The sequence below is a fragment of the Hemitrygon akajei genome, chromosome 5 (genome assembly GCF_048418815.1).
Source record: "Hemitrygon akajei chromosome 5, sHemAka1.3, whole genome shotgun sequence".
NCBI lineage: Eukaryota > Metazoa > Chordata > Chondrichthyes > Myliobatiformes > Dasyatidae > Hemitrygon > Hemitrygon akajei.
This window is the reverse complement of record NC_133128.1, coordinates 96,227,052-96,248,282: the sequence shown is the minus strand read 5'-3', so window position 1 is coordinate 96,248,282 and position 21,231 is coordinate 96,227,052. Positions and strand designations below refer to the sequence as shown.

The following is a 21,231-nucleotide window of genomic DNA, read 5'->3' as shown; positions in this document are numbered from 1 at the left end:
CCATTCCCACTGAAGCAACTGTGACCCAGGGGCAATTTCCATCGCACTGCCTGTGACCCTGGGGCCATTCCCACTGAACTGACTGTGACCCTGGGGCGTTCCCACTGAACCGACTGTGACCCTGGGGCCATTCCCACTGAACTGACTGTGACCCTGGGGTCATTCCCACTGAAATGACTGTGACCCTGGGGCCATTCCCACTGAACCGACTGTGACCCTGGGGCCATTCCCACTGAACTGACTGTGACCCTGGGGCATTCCCACTGAACTGACTGACCCTGGGGCCATTACCACTGCATTGACTGTGATCCTGGGGCCATACCCACTGAACCAACTGTGACCCTGGGGTCATTCCCACTGAAGCAACTATGACCCAGGGGCAATTTCCATCGCACTGCCTGTGACCCTGGGGCCATTCCCACTGAACTGACTGTGACCCTGGGGTCATTCCCACTGAACTGACTGTGACCCTGGGGTCATTCCCATTGAACTGACTGTGACCCTGGGGTCATTCCCACTGAACCGACTGTGACACTGGGACCATTCCCACTGAACTGACTGACCCTGGGGCCATTCCCACTGAACTGACTGTGACCCTGGGGTCATTCCCATTGAACTGACTGTGACCCTGGGGCTATTCCCACTGAACCGACTGTGACCCTGGGACCATTTCCATCGTACTGACTGTGACCGTGGGGCCATTTCCACTGCACTGACTGTGACCCTGGGGCAATTCTCACTGAACTGACTGACACTGGGGCCATTACCACTGCATTGACTGTGATCCTGGGGCATTCCCACTGAACTGACTGTGACCCTGGGGCATTCCCACTGAACTGACTGACCCTGGGGCCATTCCCACTGAACTGACTGTGACCCTGGGGTCATTCCCACTGAAGCAACTGTGACCCAGGGGCAATTTCCATCGCACTGCCTGTGACCCTGGGGCCATTCCCACTGAAATGACTGTGACCCTGGGTCATTCCCACTGAACTGACTGACCCTGGGGCCATTCCCACTGAACTGACTGTGACCCTGGGGCCATTTCCATCGTACTGTCTGTGACCCTGGGGCCATTCCCACTGCATTGACTGTGACCATGTGGCCATTTCCATCGTACTGACTGTGACCCTGGGGCCATTCCCACTGAACCGACTGTGACCCTGGGGCCATTCTCACTGAACTGACTGACACTGGGGCCATTACCACTGCATTGACTGTGATCCTGGGGCATTCCCACTGAACTGACTGACCCTGGGGCCATTACCACTGAACCGACTGTGACCCTGGGGCCATTCCCACTGAACTGACTGTGACCCTGGGGCATTCACACTGAACTGACTGACCCTGGGGCCATTCCCACTGAACTGACTGTGACCCTGGGGCCATTCCCACTGAAGCAACTGTGACCCAGGGGCAATTTCCATCGCACTGCCTGTGACCCTGGGGCCATTCCCACTAAACTGACTGTGACCCTGGGGCGTTCCCACTGAACCGACTGTGACCCTGGGGCCATTCCCACTGAACTGACTGTGACCCTGGGTCATTCCCACTGAACTGACTGACCCTGGGGCCATTCCCACTGAAACGACTGTGACCCTGGGGCCATTTCCATCGCACTGCCTGTGACCCTGGGGCCATTCCCACTGAACTGCCTGTGACCCTGGGGCCATTCCCACTGAACTGACTGTGACCCTGGGGCGTTCCCACTGAACCGACTGTGACCCTGGGGCCATTCCCACTGAACTGACTGTGACCCTGGGTCATTCCCACTGAACTGACTGACCCTGGGGCCATTCCCACTGAAACGACTGTGACCCTGGGGCCATTTCCATCGAACTGCCTGTGACCCTGGGGCCATTCCCACTGAACTGACTGACCCTGGGGCCATTCCCACTGAAACGACTGTGACCCTGGGGCCATTTCCATCGCACTGCCTGTGAGCCTGGGGCCATTCCCACTGAACTGACTGACCCTGGGGCCATTCCCACTGAACTGACTGTGACCCTGGGGTCATTCCCATTGAACTGACTGTGACACTGGGGCTATTCCCACTGAACCGACTGTGACCCTGGGACCATTTCCATCGTACTGACTGTGACCGTGGGGCCATTCCCACTGCACTGACTGTGACCCTGGGGCAATTCTCACTGAACTGACTGACACTGGGGCCATTACCACTGCATTGACTGTGATCCTGGGGCATTCCCACTGAACTGACTGTGACCCTGGGGTCATTCCCACTGAAGCAACTGTGACCCAGGGGCAATTTCCATCGCACTGCCTGTGACCCTGGGGCCATTCCCACTGAAATGACTGTGACCCTGGGGCAATTCCCACTGAACTGACTGACACTGGGGCCATTACCACTGCATTGACTGTGATCCTGGGGCATTCCCACTGAACTGACTGTGATCCTGGGGCATTCCCACTGAACTGACTGTGACCCTGGGGTCATTCCCACTGAAGCAACTGTGACCCAGGGACAATTTCCATCGCACTGCCTGTGACCCTGGGGCCATTCCCACTGAAATGACTGTGACCCTGGGTCATTCCCACTGAACTGACTGACCCTGGGGCCATTCCCACTGAACTGACTGTGACCCTGGGGTCATTCCCACTGAAACGACTGTGACCCTGGGGCCATTTCCATCGCACTGCCTGTGACCCTGGGGCCATTCCCACTGAACTGACTGTGACCCTGGGGCCATTACCACTGAACCGACTGTGACCCTGGGACCATTTCCATCGCACTGACTGTGACCCTGGGGCCATTCCCATTGAACTGACTGACCCTGGGGCCATTCCCACTGAACCGACTGTGACCCTGGGACCATTTCCATCGCACTGACTGTGACCCTGGGGCCATTCACACTGAACCGACTGTGACCCTGGGACCATTTCCATCGCACTGACTGTGACCCTGGGGTCATTCCCACTGAACCGACTGTGACCCTGGGACCATTTCCATCGCACTGCCTGTGACCCTGGGGCCATTCCCACTGAAATGACTGTGACCCTGGGTCATTCCCACTGAACTGACTGACCCTGGGGCCATTCCCACTGAACTGACTGTGACCCTGGGGTCATTCCCACTGAAACGACTGTGACCCTGGGGCCATTTCCATCGCACTGCCTGTGACCCTGGGGCCATTCCCACTGAACTGACTGTGACCCTGGGGCCATTACCACTGAACCGACTGTGACCCTGGGACCATTTCCATCGCACTGACTGTGACCCTGGGGCCATTCCCATTGAACTGACTGACCCTGGGGCCATTCCCACTGAACCGACTGTGACCCTGGGACCATTTCCATCGCACTGACTGTGACCCTGGGGCCATTCACACTGAACCGACTGTGACCCTGGGACCATTTCCATCGCACTGACTGTGACCCTGGGGTCATTCCCACTGAACCGACTGTGACCCTGGGACCATTTCCATCGCACTGACTGTGACCCTGGGGCCATTCCCACTGAAACGACTGTGACCCTGGGGCCATTTCCATCGCACTGACTGTGATCCTGGGGCCATTCCCACTGAACTGACTGTGACCCTGGGGTCATTCCCACTGAAATGACTGTGACCCTGGGGCCATTCCCACTGAACTGACTGTGACCCTGGGGCATTCCCACTGAACTGACTGACCCTGGGGCCATTACCACTGCATTGACTGTGATCCTGGGGCCATACCCACTGAACCAACTGTGACCCTGGGGTCATTCCCACTGAAGCAACTATGACCCAGGGGCAATTTCCATCGCACTGCCTGTGACCCTGGGGCCATTCCCACTGAACCGACTGTGACACTGGGACCATTCCCACTGAACTGACTGACCCTGGGGCCATTCCCACTGAACTGACTGTGACCCTGGGGTCATTCCCATTGAACTGACTGTGACCCTGGGGCTATTCCCACTGAACCGACTGTGACCCTGGGACCATTTCCATCGTACTGACTGTGACCGTGGGGCCATTTCCACTGCACTTACTGTGACCCTGGGGCAATTCTCACTAAACTGACTGACACTGGGGCCATTACCACTGCATTGACTGTGATCCTGGGGCCATACCCACTGAACTGACTGTGACCCTGGGTCCATTCCCACTGAACTGACTGTGACCCTGGGGCATTCCCACTGAACTGACTGACCCTGGGGCCATTCCCACTGAACTGACTGTGACCCTGGGGCCATTCCCACTGAAGCAACTGTGACCCAGGGGCAATTTCCATCGCACTGCCTGTGACCCTGGGGCCATTCCCACTGAACTGACTGTGACCCTGGGGCGTTCCCACTGAACCGACTGTGACCCTGGGGCCATTCCCACTGAACTGACTGTGACCCTGGGTCATTCCCACTGAACTGACTGACCCTGGGGCCATTCCCACTGAAACGACTGTGACCCTGGGGCCATTTCCATCGCACTGCCTGTGACCCTGGGGCCATTCCCACTGAACTGCCTGTGACCCTGGGGCCATTCCCACTGAACTGACTGTGACCCTGGGGCGTTCCCACTGAACCGACTGTGACCCTGGGGTCATTCCCACTGAACTGACTGTGACCCTGGGTCATTCCCACTGAACTGACTGACCCTGGGGCCATTCCCACTGAAACGACTGTGACCCTGGGGCCATTTTCATCGCACTGCCTGTGACCCTGGGGCCATTCCCACTGAACTGACTGACCCTGGGGCCATTCCCACTGAAACGACTGTGACCCTGGGGCCATTTCCATCGCACTGCCTGTGACCCTGGGGCCATTCCCACTGAACTGACTGACCCTGGGGCCATTCCCACTGAACTGACTGTGACCCTGGGGCTATTCCCACTGAACCGACTGTGACCCTGGGACCATTTCCATCGTACTGACTGTGACCGTGGGGCCATTCCCACTGCACTGACTGTGACCCTGGGGCAATTCTCACTGAACTGACTGACACTGGGGCCATTACCACTGCATTGACTATGATCCTGGGGCATTCCCACTGAACTGACTGTGAGCCTGGGGTCATTCCCACTGAAGCAACTGTGACCCAGGGGCAATTTCCATCACACTGCCTGTGACCCTGGGGCCATTCCCACTGAAATGACTGTGACCCTGGGGCAATTCCCACTGAACTGACTGACACTGGGGCCATTACCACTGCATTGACTGTGATCCTGGGGCATTCCCACTGAACTGACTGTGATCCTGGGGCATTCCCACTGAACTGACTGTGACCCTGGGGTCATTCCCACTGAAGCAACTGTGACCCAGGGGCAATTTCCATCGCACTGCCTGTGACCCTGGGGCCATTCCCACTGAAATGACTGTGACCCTGGGTCATTCCCACTGAACTGACTGACCCTGGGGCCATTCCCACTGAACTGACTGTGACCCTGGGGTCATTCCCACTGAAACGACTGTGACCCTGGGGCCATTTCCATCGCACTGCCTGTGACCCTGGGGCCATTCCCACTGAACTGACTGTGACCCTGGGGCCATTACCACTGAACCGACTGTGACCCTGGGACCATTTCCATCGCACTGACTGTGACCCTGGGGCCATTCCCATTGAACTGACTGACCCTGGGGCCATTCCCACTGAACCGACTGTGACCCTGGGACCATTTCCATCGCACTGACTGTGACCCTGGGGCCATTCACACTGAACCGACTGTGACCCTGGGACCATTTCCATCGCACTGACTGTGACCCTGGGGTCATTCCCACTGAACCGACTGTGACCCTGGGACCATTTCCATCGCACTGACTGTGACCCTGGGGCCATTCCCACTGAAACGACTGTGACCCTGGGGCCATTTCCATCGCACTGACTGTGATCCTGGGGCCATTCCCACTGAACTGACTGTGACCCTGGGGTCATTCCCACTGAAATGACTGTGACCCTGGGGCCATTCCCACTGAACTGACTGTGACCCTGGGGCATTCCCACTGAACTGACTGACCCTGGGGCCATTACCACTGCATTGACTGTGATCCTGGGGCCATACCCACTGAACCAACTGTGACCCTGGGGTCATTCCCACTGAAGCAACTATGACCCAGGGGCAATTTCCATCGCACTGCCTGTGACCCTGGGGCCATTCCCACTGAACCGACTGTGACACTGGGACCATTCCCACTGAACTGACTGACCCTGGGGCCATTCCCACTGAACTGACTGTGACCCTGGGGTCATTCCCATTGAACTGACTGTGACCCTGGGGCTATTCCCACTGAACCGACTGTGACCCTGGGACCATTTCCATCGTACTGACTGTGACCGTGGGGCCATTTCCACTGCACTGACTGTGACCCTGGGGCAATTCTCACTGAACTGACTGACACTGGGGCCATTACCACTGCATTGACTGTGATCCTGGGGCCATACCCACTGAACTGACTGTGACCCTGGGTCCATTCCCACTGAACTGACTGTGACCCTGGGGCATTCCCACTGAACTGACTGACCCTGGGGCCATTCCCACTGAACTGACTGTGACCCTGGGGTCATTCCCACTGAAGCAACTGTGACCCAGGGGCAATTTCCATCGCACTGCCTGTGACCCTGGGGCCATTCCCACTGAAATGACTGTGACCCTGGGACATTCCCACTGAACTGACTGACCCTGGGGCCATTCCCACTGAACTGACTGTGACCCTGGGGTCATTCCCACTGAAACGACTGTGACCCTGAGGCCATTTCCATCGCACTGCCTGTGACCCTGGGGCCATTCCCACTGAACTGACTGTGACCCTGGGGCCATTACCACTGAACCAACTGTTACCCTGGGACCATTTCCATCGCACTGACTGTGACCCTGGGGCCATTCCCATTGAACTGACTGTGACCCTGGGGTCATTCTCACTGAACCGACTGTGACCCTGGGGCCATTCCCACTGAACTGACTGTGACCCTGGGGCATTCCCACTGAACTGACTGACCCTGGGGCCATTCCCACTGAACTGACTGTGACCCTGGGGCCATTCTCACTGAACTGACTGACACTGGGGCCATTACCACTGCATTGACTGTGACCCTGGGGCCATTCTCACTGAACTGACTGACACTGGGGCCATTACCACTGCATTGACTGTGATCCTGGGGCCATACCCACTGAACCAACTGTGACCCTGGGGTCATTCCCACTGAAGCAACTATGACACAGGGGCAATTTCCATCGCACTGCCTGTGACCCTGGGGCCATTCCCACTGAACCGACTGTGACACTGGGGCCATTCCCACTGAACTGACTGACCCTGGGGCCATTCCCACTGAACTGACTGTGACACTGGGGTCATTCCCACTGAAGCCACTGTGATCCTGGGGCAATTTCCATCGCACTGCCTGTGACCCTGGGGCCATTCCCACTGAACTGACTGACCCTGGGGCCATTCCCACTGAACTGACTGTGACCCTGGGTCATTCCCACTGAACTGACTGACCCTGGGGCCATTCCCACTGAAACGACTGTGACCCTGGGCCATTCCCACTGAACTGACTGACCCTGGGGCCATTCCCACTGAACTGACTGTGACCCTGGGTCATTCCCACTGAACTGACTGACCCTGGGGCCATTCCCACTGAAACGACTGTGACACTGGGGCCATTCCCACTGAACTGACTGTGACCCTGGGGCATTCCCACTGAACTGACTGACCCTGGGGCCATTCCCACTGAAACGACTGTGACACTGGGGCCATTCCCACTGAACTGACTGTGACCCTGGGGTCATTCCCACTGAAACGACTGTGACACTGGGGCCATTCCCACTGAACTGACTGTGACCCTGGGGCCATTCCCACTGAAACGACTGTGACCCTGGGGCCATTTCTATCGCACTGCCTATGACCCTGTGGCCATTCCCACTGAACCGACTGTGACCCTGGGGCCATTCCCACTGAACTGACTGTGACCCTGGGGCATTCCCACTGAACTGACTGACCCTGGGGTCATTCCCACTGAAACGACTGTGACCCTGGGGCCATTTCTATCGCACTGACTGTGACCCTGGGGCCATTCCCACTGAACTGACTGTGACCCTGGGGCATTACCACTGAACTGACTGACCCTGGGGCCATTCCCACTGAACCGACTGTGACCCTGGGGCCATTTCCATTTCACTGACTGTGATCCTGGGGCCATTCCCACTGAACTGACTGTGACCCTGGGGTCATTCCCACTGAACCGACTGTGACCTTGGGGCCATTCCCTCTGAACTGACTGTGACCCTGGGGTCATTCCCATTGAACTGACTGTGACCCTGGGGCCATTCCCACTGAACCGACTGTGACCCTGGGGCCATTCCCACTGAACCGACTGTGACCCTGGGACCATTTCCATCGTACTGACTGTGACCGTGGGGCCATTCCCACTGAACTGACTGTGACCCTGGGACCATTTCAATCGCACTTTCTGTGACCCTGGGGCCATTTCCATCGCACTGCCTGTGACCCTGGGGCCATTCCCACTGAACCGACTGTGACCCTGGGGCCATTTCCATCGTACTGTCTGTGACCCTGGGACCATTTCCATTGCACTGACTGTGACCCTGGGGCCATTCCCACTGAACTGACTGTGACCCTGGTTCCATTCCCACTGAACCAACTGTGACCCTGGGGCCATTTCCATCGTACTGTCTGTGACCCTGGGACCATTTCCATCGCACTGACTGTGACCCTGGGGTCATTCCCACTGCACTGACTGTGACCCTGGGGCCATTCCCACTGAACCGACTGTGACCCTGGGGTCATTCCCATTTCACTGCCTGTGACCCTTGGGTCATTCCCACTGCACTGACTGTGACCCTGGGGCCATTCCCACTGAACCGACTGTGACCCTGGGGTCATTCCCACTGAACTGACTGACCCTGGGGCCATTCCCACTGCACTGACCTTGACCCTGGGGCTATTCCCACTGAACCGACTGTGACCCTGGGACCATTTCCATCGTACTGACTGTGACCGTGGGGCCATTCCCACTGAATTGACTGTGACCCTGGGACCATTTCAATCGCACTGTCTGTGACCCTGGGGCCATTCCCACTGCACTGACTGTGACCCTGGGGCCATTCCCACTGAACCAACTGTGACCCTGGGGCCATTCCCACTGAACTGACTGTGACCCTGGTGTCATTCCCATTTCACTGCCTGTGACCCTGGGGTCATTCCCACTGCACTGACTGTGACCCTGGGGCCATTCCCACTGAATCGACTGTGACCCTGGGGCCATTTCCATCGTACTGACTGTGACCGTGGGGCCATTCCCACTGCACTGACTGTGACCCTGGTGCCATTCCCACTGAACTGACTGTGACCCTGGGACCATTTCAATCGCACTGTCTGTGACCCTGGGGCCATTCCCACTGAACCGACTGTGACCCTGGTGTCATTCCCATTTCACTGCCTGTGACCCTGGGGTCATTCCCACTGCACTGACTGTGACCCTGGGGCCATTCCCACTGAATCGACTGTGACCCTGGGGCCATTTCCATCGTACTGACTGTGACCGTGGGGCCATTCCCACTGCACTGACTGTGACCCTGGTGCCATTCCCACTGAACCGACTGTGACCCTGGGGCCATTTCCATCGTACTGACTGTGACCCTGGGGCCATTCCCACTGAACCGACTGTGACCCTGGGGTCATTCCCAGTGAACTGACTGACCCTGGGGCCATTCCCACTGCACTGACCGTGACCCTGGGGTCATTCCCACTGAACTGACTGTGACCCTGGGGCCATTCCCACTGAACCAACTGTGACCCTGGGGCCATTCCCACTGAACCGACTGTGACCCTGGGGTCATTCCCACTGAACCGACTGTGGCACAACAGACAAGGAATGAAGAGTAATGAAGAAGAAGAAGAAACCCACTGGATAATTACCTCACCAAAGCCTAATCTTACCTAAGCCTAATGAGCCAAAGCTAAAGAGTTACCACTGTAGCTCTGGCCCACTCACACAATGGCCACTCCTTCTGTCCCTGCCTTATATTTATTCACCCTGGTTAATAAATCCAGTTCACTGAATGGCCTCTGTTCAAATTCCAGAAATTGCTGCAAGCGCTTTTTAAAAAATCTTTATTGGCAGACCTGTGTGAGTCGCCTCTTTTTCTCATGCACCTGTTCATTGACTGGCTGCAATTCAAACTCTGAACACCGCCACAGAGCACTACTATTTTAATCTTCAATCGTGGACCTGTGTGAATTCACCCCTTCTCATGCACCCGTTCACTGACTGCCGTAATTCAAACTCTGAAAACTGCTGTGAAGCCCTGCTTTTTTAAATCTCAATCACAGACCAAGTAAAGCCTCCTCTTCACATGCTCCCATGCACTGATTGGCCACAATTTAATCTCCCTACATATAACAGCCTGGACTCACATGAACTTAGGGTTAAGGGCAGCATACACCCTGTTGTTAGAAGACTATCAAATGCTGCCTAGCATGATAAGTTAGACTCCTGACCTCACAATCTACCTTGCATCTTATTGTTTACCTGCGCTGCACTCTCTCTGCGGCTGTTACACTCTCTTCTGCATTCTGTTACTGTTTTACCTTGTTCTACCTCAACACACCGTGTAATGATCTGATCTGTTTGAACAGTAGGCAAGGCCAGTTTTTCACTGTACCTCAGTGTACTTGTGACAATAAGAAAGCAAATTACCAAATGAGGACTACTTGTACCAGTACAGCACAGAAACAGGTCCATCCAGTCCATTCTGAACCATTATTCTTCCTAGTCCCATTGACTCTTACCTGGACCATAGCCCTCAATATCCATCCATCCATATATTTACCCAAACATCTTTTAAATTCTGCAATTGTTTCTGCTTCCTCCACTGCCTCCTTAGTGAAGACGTTTCCATTAAATACCTTAACCCATTATCTCTAGTTCTAATCTCACCCAACCTCAATGAAAATAGCCAGCTTTTATTTACCCTATCTATATGCCTCATAAATTTGCTTCTATCAAATCTCCCCTCATTATCCTATGGTCCAGGGGATGAAATATTTAACCTCTCCCTATAACTCAGGTCTTCAAGTCCTGGTAACATCCCTGTAACAACACACACAAAATGCTGGTGGAACACAGCAGGCCAGGCAGCATCGATAGGGAAAAGCACCGTCGATGTTTCGGGCCGAGACCCTTCGTCAGGACTAACCGAAAGGAAAGATAGTAAGAGATTTGAAAGTAGTGGGGGGAGGGGGAAATGTGAAATGATAGGAGAAGACTGGAGGGGGTGGAATGAAGCTAAGAGCTAGAAAGGTGATTGGCGAAAGTGATACAGAGCTGGAGAAGGGAAAGGATCATGGGACAGGAGGCCTCAGGAGAAAGAAAGGAGGTGGGGGGGGGAGCACCAGAGGGAGATGGAGAACAGGCAAACAACTAAATATGTCAGGGATGGGGTAAGAAGTGGAGGAGGGGCATTAACGGAAGTTAGAGAAGTCAATGTTCATGCCATCAGGTTGGAGGCTACCTAGCTGGTATATAAGGTGTTGTTCCTCCAACCTGAGTTTGGATTCATTTTGACAATAGAGGAGGCCATGGATAGACATATCAAAATGGGAATGGGACGTGGAATTAAGGTGTGTGGCCTCTGGGAGATCCTGCTTTTTCTGGCAAACCGAGCGTAGGTGTTCAGCGAAACGGTCTCCCAGTCTGCGTCGGGTCTCACCAATATATAAAAGGCCACTCCGGGAGCACCGGACGCAGTGTACCACACCTGCCGACTCACAGGTGAAGTGTCACCTCACCTGGAAGGACTGTCTGGGGCCCTGAATGGTGGTGAGGGAGGAAGTGTAAGGGCAGGTGTAGCTCTTGTTCCGCTTACAAGGATAAGTGCCAGGAGGGAGATCGGTGGGAAGGGATGGGGGAGGACAAGTGGACAAGGGAGTCACATACGGAGCGATCCCTGCAGAAAGCAAAAGGTGGGGGGGGAAGATGTGCTTGGTAGTGGGATCCCATTGGAGGTGGTGGAAGTTACGGAGAATTATACGTTGGACCCAGAGGCTGGTGGGGTGATAGGTAAGGACAAGGGGAACCCTATCCCGAGTGGGGTGGTGGGTGGATGGGGTGAGGGCAGATGTGCGGGAAATGGGAGAGACGTGTTTGAGAGCAGAGTTGATGATGGATGAAGGGAAGCCCCTTTGTTTAAAAAAGGAAGACATCTCCTTCATCCTGGAATGAAAAGCCTCATCCTGAGAGCAGATGCGGCGGAGACGGAGGAATTGTGAGAAGGGGATAGCCTTTTTGCAAGAAACAGGGTGGGAAGAGGAATAGTCCAGGTAGCTGTGAGAGTCTGTAGGCTTATAGTAGATATCAGTAGATAAGCCGTCTCCAGAGATGGAGACAGAAAGATCAAGAAAGGGGAGGGAGGTGTCGGAAATGGACCAGGTAAATTTGAGGGCAGGGTGAAAGTTGGAGGCAAAGTTAATGAAGTCGACGAGCTCAGCATGCGTGCAGGAGGCAGCACCAATGCAGTCGTTGATGTAGCGAAGGAAAAGAGGGGGATGTATAGCCTTGGAACATGGACTGTTCCACGAAGCCAACGAAAAGGCAGGCATAACGGTGCCCATGGCTACACCCTTGGTTTGGAGGAAGTGGGAGGAGCCAAAGGAGAAATTATTGAGAGTAAGAACTAATTCCGCTAGATGGAGGAGAGTGGTGGTAGAGGGGTAGAGAACATCCCTGTAAATTACTTTGTACTTATTCAGTCTTGTTGATATCTTTCCTGTAGGTAGATGACCAAATCTACCAAAGTTCACGATGTGAATTTCTGTTTGCCAAGTTTGTAATATACTATGGCACTGTTGCAGACAGCTGATATTTATGACATTTTATACACTCTGTTATTGACAAAAAGCCAGAAGGCTCACCGTCCTTGCTTTCTCCACAGACTCTCTTCCACCTCTGTCACTATGCCGTGTCTCTGGACGACCGCACCTTCAAGGAACCACAGCGCTTCCAGCCCGAACGCTGGCTGCGTGGCGTGGCTGGAGTGAAGAAGCCTCACCCCTTTGCCTCCATCCCCTTTGGATTTGGCACCCGTTCCTGTCTGGGGAAACGCGTGGCTGAGCTGGAGATGTACAGTGTGATCTCGCGGGTAAGTAGCTGCCATTGAGGGATGTGAACAAAACATGAGTAAATGGGATCTGTTTAGTTGAGCGTCTTGGTCAGCATGGGAAATTGGTAAATTGATTTATTATTGCCACATAGAACATAGAACAGTATGGCACATTACCGGCCCTTTGGACCACAGTGTTTAACATACTCCAATACCTTACCTCCATCTATATACCTAGGAGTTCCTTAAGTGTCCCTAACGTATCTGCCTCTAGCACCACCCGTGGGTCAGTGTGTTAAACCTACTTCTGACACCCCCCAATCCTTTCCTCCAATCATCTTAAAAGTTGTGCCCTCTTGTATTAGCCATTTCAGCCCTGGGAAAAAAGTCTCCGGCTGTCCACTCTGCCTATGCCTCTAACATCTGGTAATCTTGTACACCACTATCAAATCACCTCTCATCCTCCCTCACTCCAAAGAGAAAACCACTAGCTCATTCTACCTATCCTCATAAAACATGGATTCTAATCCAGGCAACATCCTGGTAAATCTCCTCTGCACCCTCTCTAAAGCTTCTACATCCTTCCTATACTGAGGCAATGAGAATTGAACACAATACTCCAGAGTTTAATAGAGCTGCAACATTAACTCATGGGTCTTGAACTTAATCCCCCAACTAATGAAGCCGAACATATCAAACACTTTCTTAATCACCCTATCCACTTTGAGGGATCTGTGGACATGAATTCAAAGATCTCTCTGTCCCTTCACACTGTTAAGAATCCTAGCATTTAAGTTCAAAGTGAATCACTTCACACTTTTCTAGATCAAACTCTCAGCTCAGCTCTGCATCCTATCAAAGTCCCGTTGTAACCATAGAACACTACAGCACAGTACAGGCCCTTCAGCCCTCCATGTTGTGCTGACCCATATAATCCTTAAAAAAAAGTACTAAACCCACACTACCCCATAACCCTCCATTTTTCTTTCATCCATGTGCCTGTCCAAGAGGCTCTTAAATACCCCTAATGTTTTAGTCTCCACCACCATCCCTGGCAAGTCATTCCAGGCACTCACAACCCTCTGTGTAAAAAACACCCCTGATGTCTCCCCTAAACTTCCCTCCCTTAATTTTGTACATATGTCCTCTGGTGTTTGCTATTGGTGCCCTGGGAAACAGGTACTGACTATCCACCCTATCTATGCCTCTCATAATCTCGTAGACCTCTATCAAGTCCCCTCTCATTCTTCTACACTCCAAAGAGAAAAGTCCCAGCTCTGCTAACCTTGCTTCATATGACTTGTTCTCCAAACCAGGCAACATCCTGGTAAATCTCCTCTGCACCCTCTCCATAGCTTCCACACGTAACATATGACAACTTTCAAATCGACCAACAACACCACCACCCTTTGTGTCATTTGCACCATTTGCACCAACTGGAGCCCCCAGAGGAAACCCATACAGTCTCAGAGAGAACGTACAACCTCCTTACAGACTGCAACAGGAATTGAATCCCAATCTTTCAATGTGCCACCACTGTACCGTGCAGGAGGGGAGAGTGCAAAGAGCTGGCAGTGGATAGGTGAAGGCAAGAAAGGGCTACAGGATGATGAAATCTGATTGGAGAACAAGATGGAGGGTGGAACTGAGGAAGGAGTTGGGAACAGTGTGATGGGGTGGGGGGGGGTTGGAGTAAGTGTAGGAAAAATGGTAAAGATCCAAAGGAGAGGAGTGGGTTACCTGAAATTGGAGAATTCAGTGCTCATGCTGTCAGGTTTATCAGTTGTGCTGTCTGTGCCTGACCTCAGTCTCTTCTTCCCTCAGCTGATCAAGCACTTTGAAGTCCGACCAGATCCTTCGGGAAAAGTGGTTACAGCCAAAACCAGGACTCTGCTTGCCCCCGAAGGCTCCATCAACCTGCAGTTCATCGACAGGGTGTGACTGACATCTCAACTCTTTCCTGTCCTTCTCCCCAGGTCCGTCTTTTGAGGCTAGCAACTCCTGTCATACCAGACTAATGAACACATCATCAAGGCTCTCACCAGGCTCTATGTGCCTCTTCCACCCCCCCCCCCCCCCAGAGCCTCCCTCCATTTCCCAATACAGTTCAAAGTTCAAACGTTAAAAGCAAATTCATTATCAAACTCTGTATACCATATACAACCTTGAGATTCATTTACTCGCAGGCATCCACAGGAAAATAAAGAAATAAAGCAGAATCCATGGAGAAGCCAGGTAGACTCCCTAAGAGTGAGCCTACCGGCTGGAGTCAGAATCCATGGAGAAGCCAGGTAGACTCCCTAAGAGTGAGCCTACCGGCTGGAGTCAGTTGAGCACTAAGGTGAGTGAAGCCATCCACGGCTCTCCAGCCACCCAGTGTCTGTTCCTGAACCTGGTGGCGTGAGACACAAGGCTCCTGCACCTCCCACTCAATGGTAGTTGCAAGAAGAGAGGGAGACGGGTCAAACACAGGGTGGGCTAGGGTGGGGGATCTTGGCGGCATGGAGTAGTGGGGCTGAGCTACCCACTTGTTTGCTGCTCTCGGGCCTCGACGCTTTAATCTGGCTTGAAGACCCCCCCCCACCGCCCCCGGTGATGTCTGACCTTGGTCTGCTTCAAGGCACCTTACCAAGGTCACGTGGGCAAGGACATCACTCAGTCCTTTGGTTCATTGGCACCATTTCTTTCAGGTGTGGATTTGGTAAATTGATTGATTCTTGTCAGTTCTACCAAGGTAGGGTGAAAAACTTTTCTTGCCATCCATTTCATCAGATTAGTACATTGAAGCAGGAAAAAACAGAATGAAATGTTACAGTTACAGAGAAAGTGCAGTGCAGGAGACAGTGAGGTGCAAGGCCATGACGAGGCAGATTGTGAGGTCAAGAGTCTGAAAGCACGTACCACCACGATCAAGGACATCTTCCGATCTGCTGGTATTAGACTCTGTCCTCTGGGCTTCAACTTTCATTCTTTGACCTCTGGACTTGCCAGCTTGAGAATCGACCTCCAGACTCACTGACCTTGAGGCTTTGACCTCCAGTCTTCAACTTCTGTACTCGCCAGCCTCTGAGCTTTGAGCCAGGACTCACCCTCAGTACCTGCCAATCACCCTCGTGCCTCCAAAACCAGGACTCACTGACCTTGGACCTCCGATCCCAGAAACACTAATCAGGAACCAAGTGTCACATATCCATATAGTACTTTCATACTCTCACCCAGCAGCTCTCACACAGCAATCATATGTTATACAGCTTTGGGCTCTGGTTGAGAGTTACATGTTAACCTGTGAGTGCAGATGAAGTCAATTGTACTTTCGATAGTCAAAAGCTAACTTTGGGCCTGAGATTCCTGACTTGTATTTTCAGCCTGTGTACCATGAATGTTAGAACATAGAACAGTTCAGTATTCGGCCATTCAGCCCACAGTGTTGTGCCAGACCAGATAGAAATCAAATCAAAAGCACCCAAACACAAATCCCTCCTACCTACACCAGAAGGTTAGGAGGATAGGCTGCTCCTATCCTTCCATCTTCTTTACATCCATGTACCTATCCAAAAATCTCTTAAAATTCTCTGATGTATTTGCCTCTATACCAGGCATCCACAACTTGCTGAGTAAAAAAACTCAGAAAACTCCTATCCTCTTTGAACCTACCCCCTCTCACCTTCAATGCACGCACTCTGGTATTAGACATTTCTACCCCGGGAAAAAGATACTCCCTGTCCATTCTATCTGTGCCTCTTATCAACTTATAAACCTCTATCAGATCTCCCCTCAGCCTCCGACGCTCCAGAGAAAATAACCCAGGTTTATCCAGTCTCTCATGATAGCACGTGTCCTCTAAACAAGGCAGCATCCTGGTAAACCTCTTCTGCCCCCTCTCCAAAGCCTCAACATCCTTCCTACAGTGGGATTACCAGAACTATAAGCAATAGTCAAGGTATGGCCTGACCAGAGTTTTATAAAGTTGCAACATAACCTCCTGACTTCTGAACTCAATGCCTCAACTAATAAAAGCCAGCATTCCATACGCCTTCTTAACCAAGGAGCTATGAATCCCAATATCTCTTTGCTCAGCAACACTATTAAGGATCTTGCCCTAAACAGTGTACTGTCTTCTTGCACTTGCCCTACCGAGGTGCAACACCTCACATTCACCATTTCTCTGCTGACATCTGTAACTCATCTATATGCGCTGTTTTCTTTGCCAGTCTTCTACACTATCCACAGCTCCACCGATCTTGGCACCATCCACAAATTTACATCATCCACCCATCTATATTTTCATCCAGATCATTTATATATTAACCTTTTTCTTTGTTATCTGTTAGGTCAAAATAGAAAGCAAAAGAATATGAGAATTTTTAATTATGTGTTAACTCTTTAAATTGCCTGTAGTTACTGAATGATGTTTATCTAGAAAATGTACATGTGTTTACTTTCCCTTTTAGGACAATAAAATTAGAGTCAACTTATGATCACTGAGATATGTTGTGAAATTTGTTGTTTTGTGCATACATTAAAAATATGCAAACATGAGATTCTGCAGATGCTGAAAATCCAGAATAACACACAAGACTGATATAAGAATCTCGTCCTGAAATATCGACTGTTTACTATAAGAAATGAAAAAGTATATTTAAGTGGTGAAAAAAGAGAGCACAATGAGTTTGTGGACTGTTCAGACGACTGATAATGAAAGGGGAAAAGCTGGTTCAAAAACATTGAGTGTGTCTCTTCCAGCTGCTGTAACTCCTTCCTGATGGTGGCGATGAGAAAGGCTCATGCCCTCTGATGGATACTGCCTTCTTGAGGCATTGTCTTTCACCGATATCCTCAATGCTGGGGAGGCTGGTGCTCACCATGGAGCTGGCTGAGTCTATAAGCCTCTGTAGTCTTTTCCGTTCCTCTGTGGTGGCCCTCTGCACTAGCTGGTGACACAACCAGTCAGGATGCTCTCTACTATACATCTGTCCAAATTTTCCAGTGTCTTCGGTAACATACCAATTTCCTCAAACTCCGAATGAAATATAGCATGCTGCAGTAAAAAAGAGCTACTCAACTGTTTATTATTGGGCTGGGAGCTGAATGAGCTAAATCATTGTATCCAAGTACATATGAGCATGAAAGGCCCAGGCTCCACCTTGACTCTGCCTCAACTAGCCTCAGTTCTGCCATGTCAAATTCCCTCCAAATCCGCTCTAGCAATAGCCAAGCATTGGCTCAATCCCGCTCTCAGGCCCAGCCACATTATGCCACAGCTCTCTGGCACCTTTGAGACTTTAGTCTGTGCCACAATAATGCCAGGTCGTTCACAAGCTCAACTTGGAAAGGGAAGCTGCAGGCTATTGATTGCAGTGAGTGCTTACCAGAAAACATGTTGGTGATAAAATAGTTGTTTGCTTTGTTCCACTGGCCACTGGCAAGTAGTCACCTACTTCACTGGCACGCTTTTAAACCGGACCCATCCAAATGTAGAGCCAGTACACTGTTACTTAACAGTGTTAATGAGTAGAGGGGTCTTGGAGTCAAAGTTCGTAGCTCCATGAAAGCGGCCACACAGGCTGATAGGATGGTTAAGAGGTCTTATGACATGTTTGCCTCTATTAGTTGAGGCAATGAGTTCAAAAGTCATGAAGTTATGTTTGTTCATTTTATTGTCAAAGTATGCGTATACAAATCTGATATTCATCTTCTCTAGACAGCATAGAGATACAGAAGGACCATGGATATTGGGTAGGCTGAAGTGATTAGGCTGCCCATTTGATAGAATCGGGACAATATTGTGAGCCAAGGGCCCGTACCTGTGCTGTACTCTGTTCCATCCAAACCCCCATAAGACCATAAGACAAAGAGCAGTGTTAAGCTATTCAGGCCATCGAGTCTGCTCTGCATTCCATCATGTCCATAAGACCATAAGATATAGGAGCAGAAGTAGGCCATTCGGCCTATCGAGTCTGCTCTGCCATTCAATCATGGGCTGATCCAACTCTTCCAGTCATCCCCACTCCCTGTTTTCACCCCATATCCTTTGATGCCCTGGCTAATCAAGAACTTATCTATCTCTGCCTTAAATACACCCAATCCTCTACAGCCTCTTCTGGCAACAAATTCCACAGATTTACCACCCTCTGACTAAAGTAATTTCTCCGCATCTCAGTTCTAAAGGGACATCCTCCATTCTGAAGTCATGCCCTCTTTTTTCTAGAATCCCCTACCACGGGAAATAACTTTGCCATATCTAATCTGCTCAGGCCTTTTAATATTCAGAATGTTTTGATAAAATCCCCCCTCATTCTACTGAACTCCAGGGAATACAGCCCCAAGAGCTGCCCGACGTTCCTTATACTGGTCAAAGAACACTGAGGCTGTCTACAAGAAGGGTCAGAGCCGTCTCTATTTCCTGAGGAGACTGAGGTCCTTTAACATCTGCTGGACGATGCTGAGGATATTCTACGAGTCTGTGGTGGCCAGTGCTATCATGTTTGCTGTTGTGTGCTGGGGCAGCAGACTGAGGGTAGCAGACACCAACAGAATCAACAAACTCATTCGTAAGGCCAGTGATATTGTGGGGATGGAACTGGACTCTCTGACGGTGGTGTCTGAAAAGAGGATGCTGTCCAAGTTGCATGCCATCTTGGACAATATCTCCCATCCACTCCATAATGTACTGGTTAAGCACAGGAGTACATTCAGCCAGAGACTCATTCCACCGAGATGCAACACTGAGTGTCATAGGAAGTAATTCCTACCTGTGGCTATCAAACTTTACAACTCCTCTCTCGGAGTGTCAGACACTCTGAGCCAATAGGCTGGTCCTGGACTTACTTCCACTTGGCATTATTTACTTATTATTATTTAATTATTTATGGTTTTATATTGCTATATTTCTTCACTATTCTTGGTGCGACGGTAACGAAACCCAATTTCCCTTGGGATCAATAAAGTATGTCTGTCTGTCTGTCTATCTGTCTGGTAATCCTCTCATTCCTGAAATCATTCTCATGAATCTTCTCTGAACCCTCTCCAATGTCAATATATCCTTTCTAAAATAAGGAGTCCAAAACTGCACACAATACTCCAAGTGTGGTCTCACGAGTGACTTATAGAGCCTCAACATCACATCCCTGCTCTTATATTCTATACCCCTAGAAATGAATGCCAACATTGCATTCACCTTCTGCACCACCAACTCAACCTGGAGGTTAACCTTTAGGGTATCCTGCACAAGGACTCCCAAGTCCCTTTGCATCTCTGCATTTTGAATTCTCTCCCCATCTAAACAATAGCCTGCCTGTTTATTTCTGCCTGTTAATGTCTGATTTATTATCCCTCTCAACTGCATTCTCCTGTCTTCTCTCCATAGACTTTGCTGCCTTTGTTAATCAAGAACCCATCAATCTCTGGTTTAAATATAGCCAATGAGTTGACCTCCACAGCTGTCTGTGGCAATAAATTCCTCAGACTCACTTCCCTCTGGCTAAAGAAATTCCTCCTTATCTCTGTTCTAATCATCTACCATTCTTGTTGGCAGCTCATTCCACACTTGCATCACTCTCAGACAACCCTTAATTATTTCACCTTTCCCCCTAATTGTTTAGTTCTAATCTCACCCATCTTCAGGGGGAAAAAGCCAGCTTGCATTTACCCTATCTATACCCTGCATAAGACTCTATAAGATTCCTCCTCATTCTCCAATGCTCCAGGGAATGAAGTTCTAAGTTATAACTCAGTTCCCCAGATCCTAGCAGCATCCTTGTAAACGTTCTCTGCACTCTTTTAGTCTTTGCTGTAGGTGAGCAGAACTGCATGCAATACTCACTCAAGATGCTGGAGGAACTCAGCAGGCCAGGCAGCAGCTAGGAAAAGAGTAAGCAGTTGGTGTTTCGGGCCAAAACCCTTTGGCAGGACTCTGAAGGGCTTCGGCCCGAAACGTCGACTGTACTCTTTTCCATAGATGCTGCCTGGCCTGCTGAGTTCCTCCAGCATTTTGTGTGTTGCTCAGATTTCCAGCATCTGCAGATTTTCTCTTGTTTACGATACTCACTAATGTCTTATACAACTTCAACAAAACATACCTCACTTTATTGAATGCCAGAAGCTCTCTTTATGACCCTCTATATCCATGATGGCACTTTTAAGGAGTTATGGATTTTTATTCCCGGATCCCTCTGTTCT

The 21,231-nt window shown here is 51.2% G+C and overlaps 1 protein-coding gene across 5 annotated transcripts in view; it reads left to right on the top strand.

Annotated features, from left to right (window-relative positions):
• cyp27a3 (cytochrome P450 family 27 subfamily A member 3) overlaps nt 1–21,231 on the top strand; it is a 416,483-nt gene that overhangs the window by 342,073 nt on the left and 53,179 nt on the right. For 2 of the 5 annotated variants that reach the window (XM_073046104.1, XM_073046105.1), the window contains exons 8-9: nt 12,886–13,092; nt 14,878–17,538. In XM_073046104.1, coding sequence (XP_072902205.1) covers nt 12,886–13,092; nt 14,878–14,994 — 324 coding nt within the window. In that variant the 3' untranslated portion in view covers nt 14,995–17,538. Of the gene's footprint in view, nt 1–12,885; nt 13,093–14,877; nt 17,539–21,231 lie in introns of those variants that run through there. The other 3 variants (XR_012098985.1, XR_012098987.1, XR_012098986.1) reach the window with 3 other exon arrangements.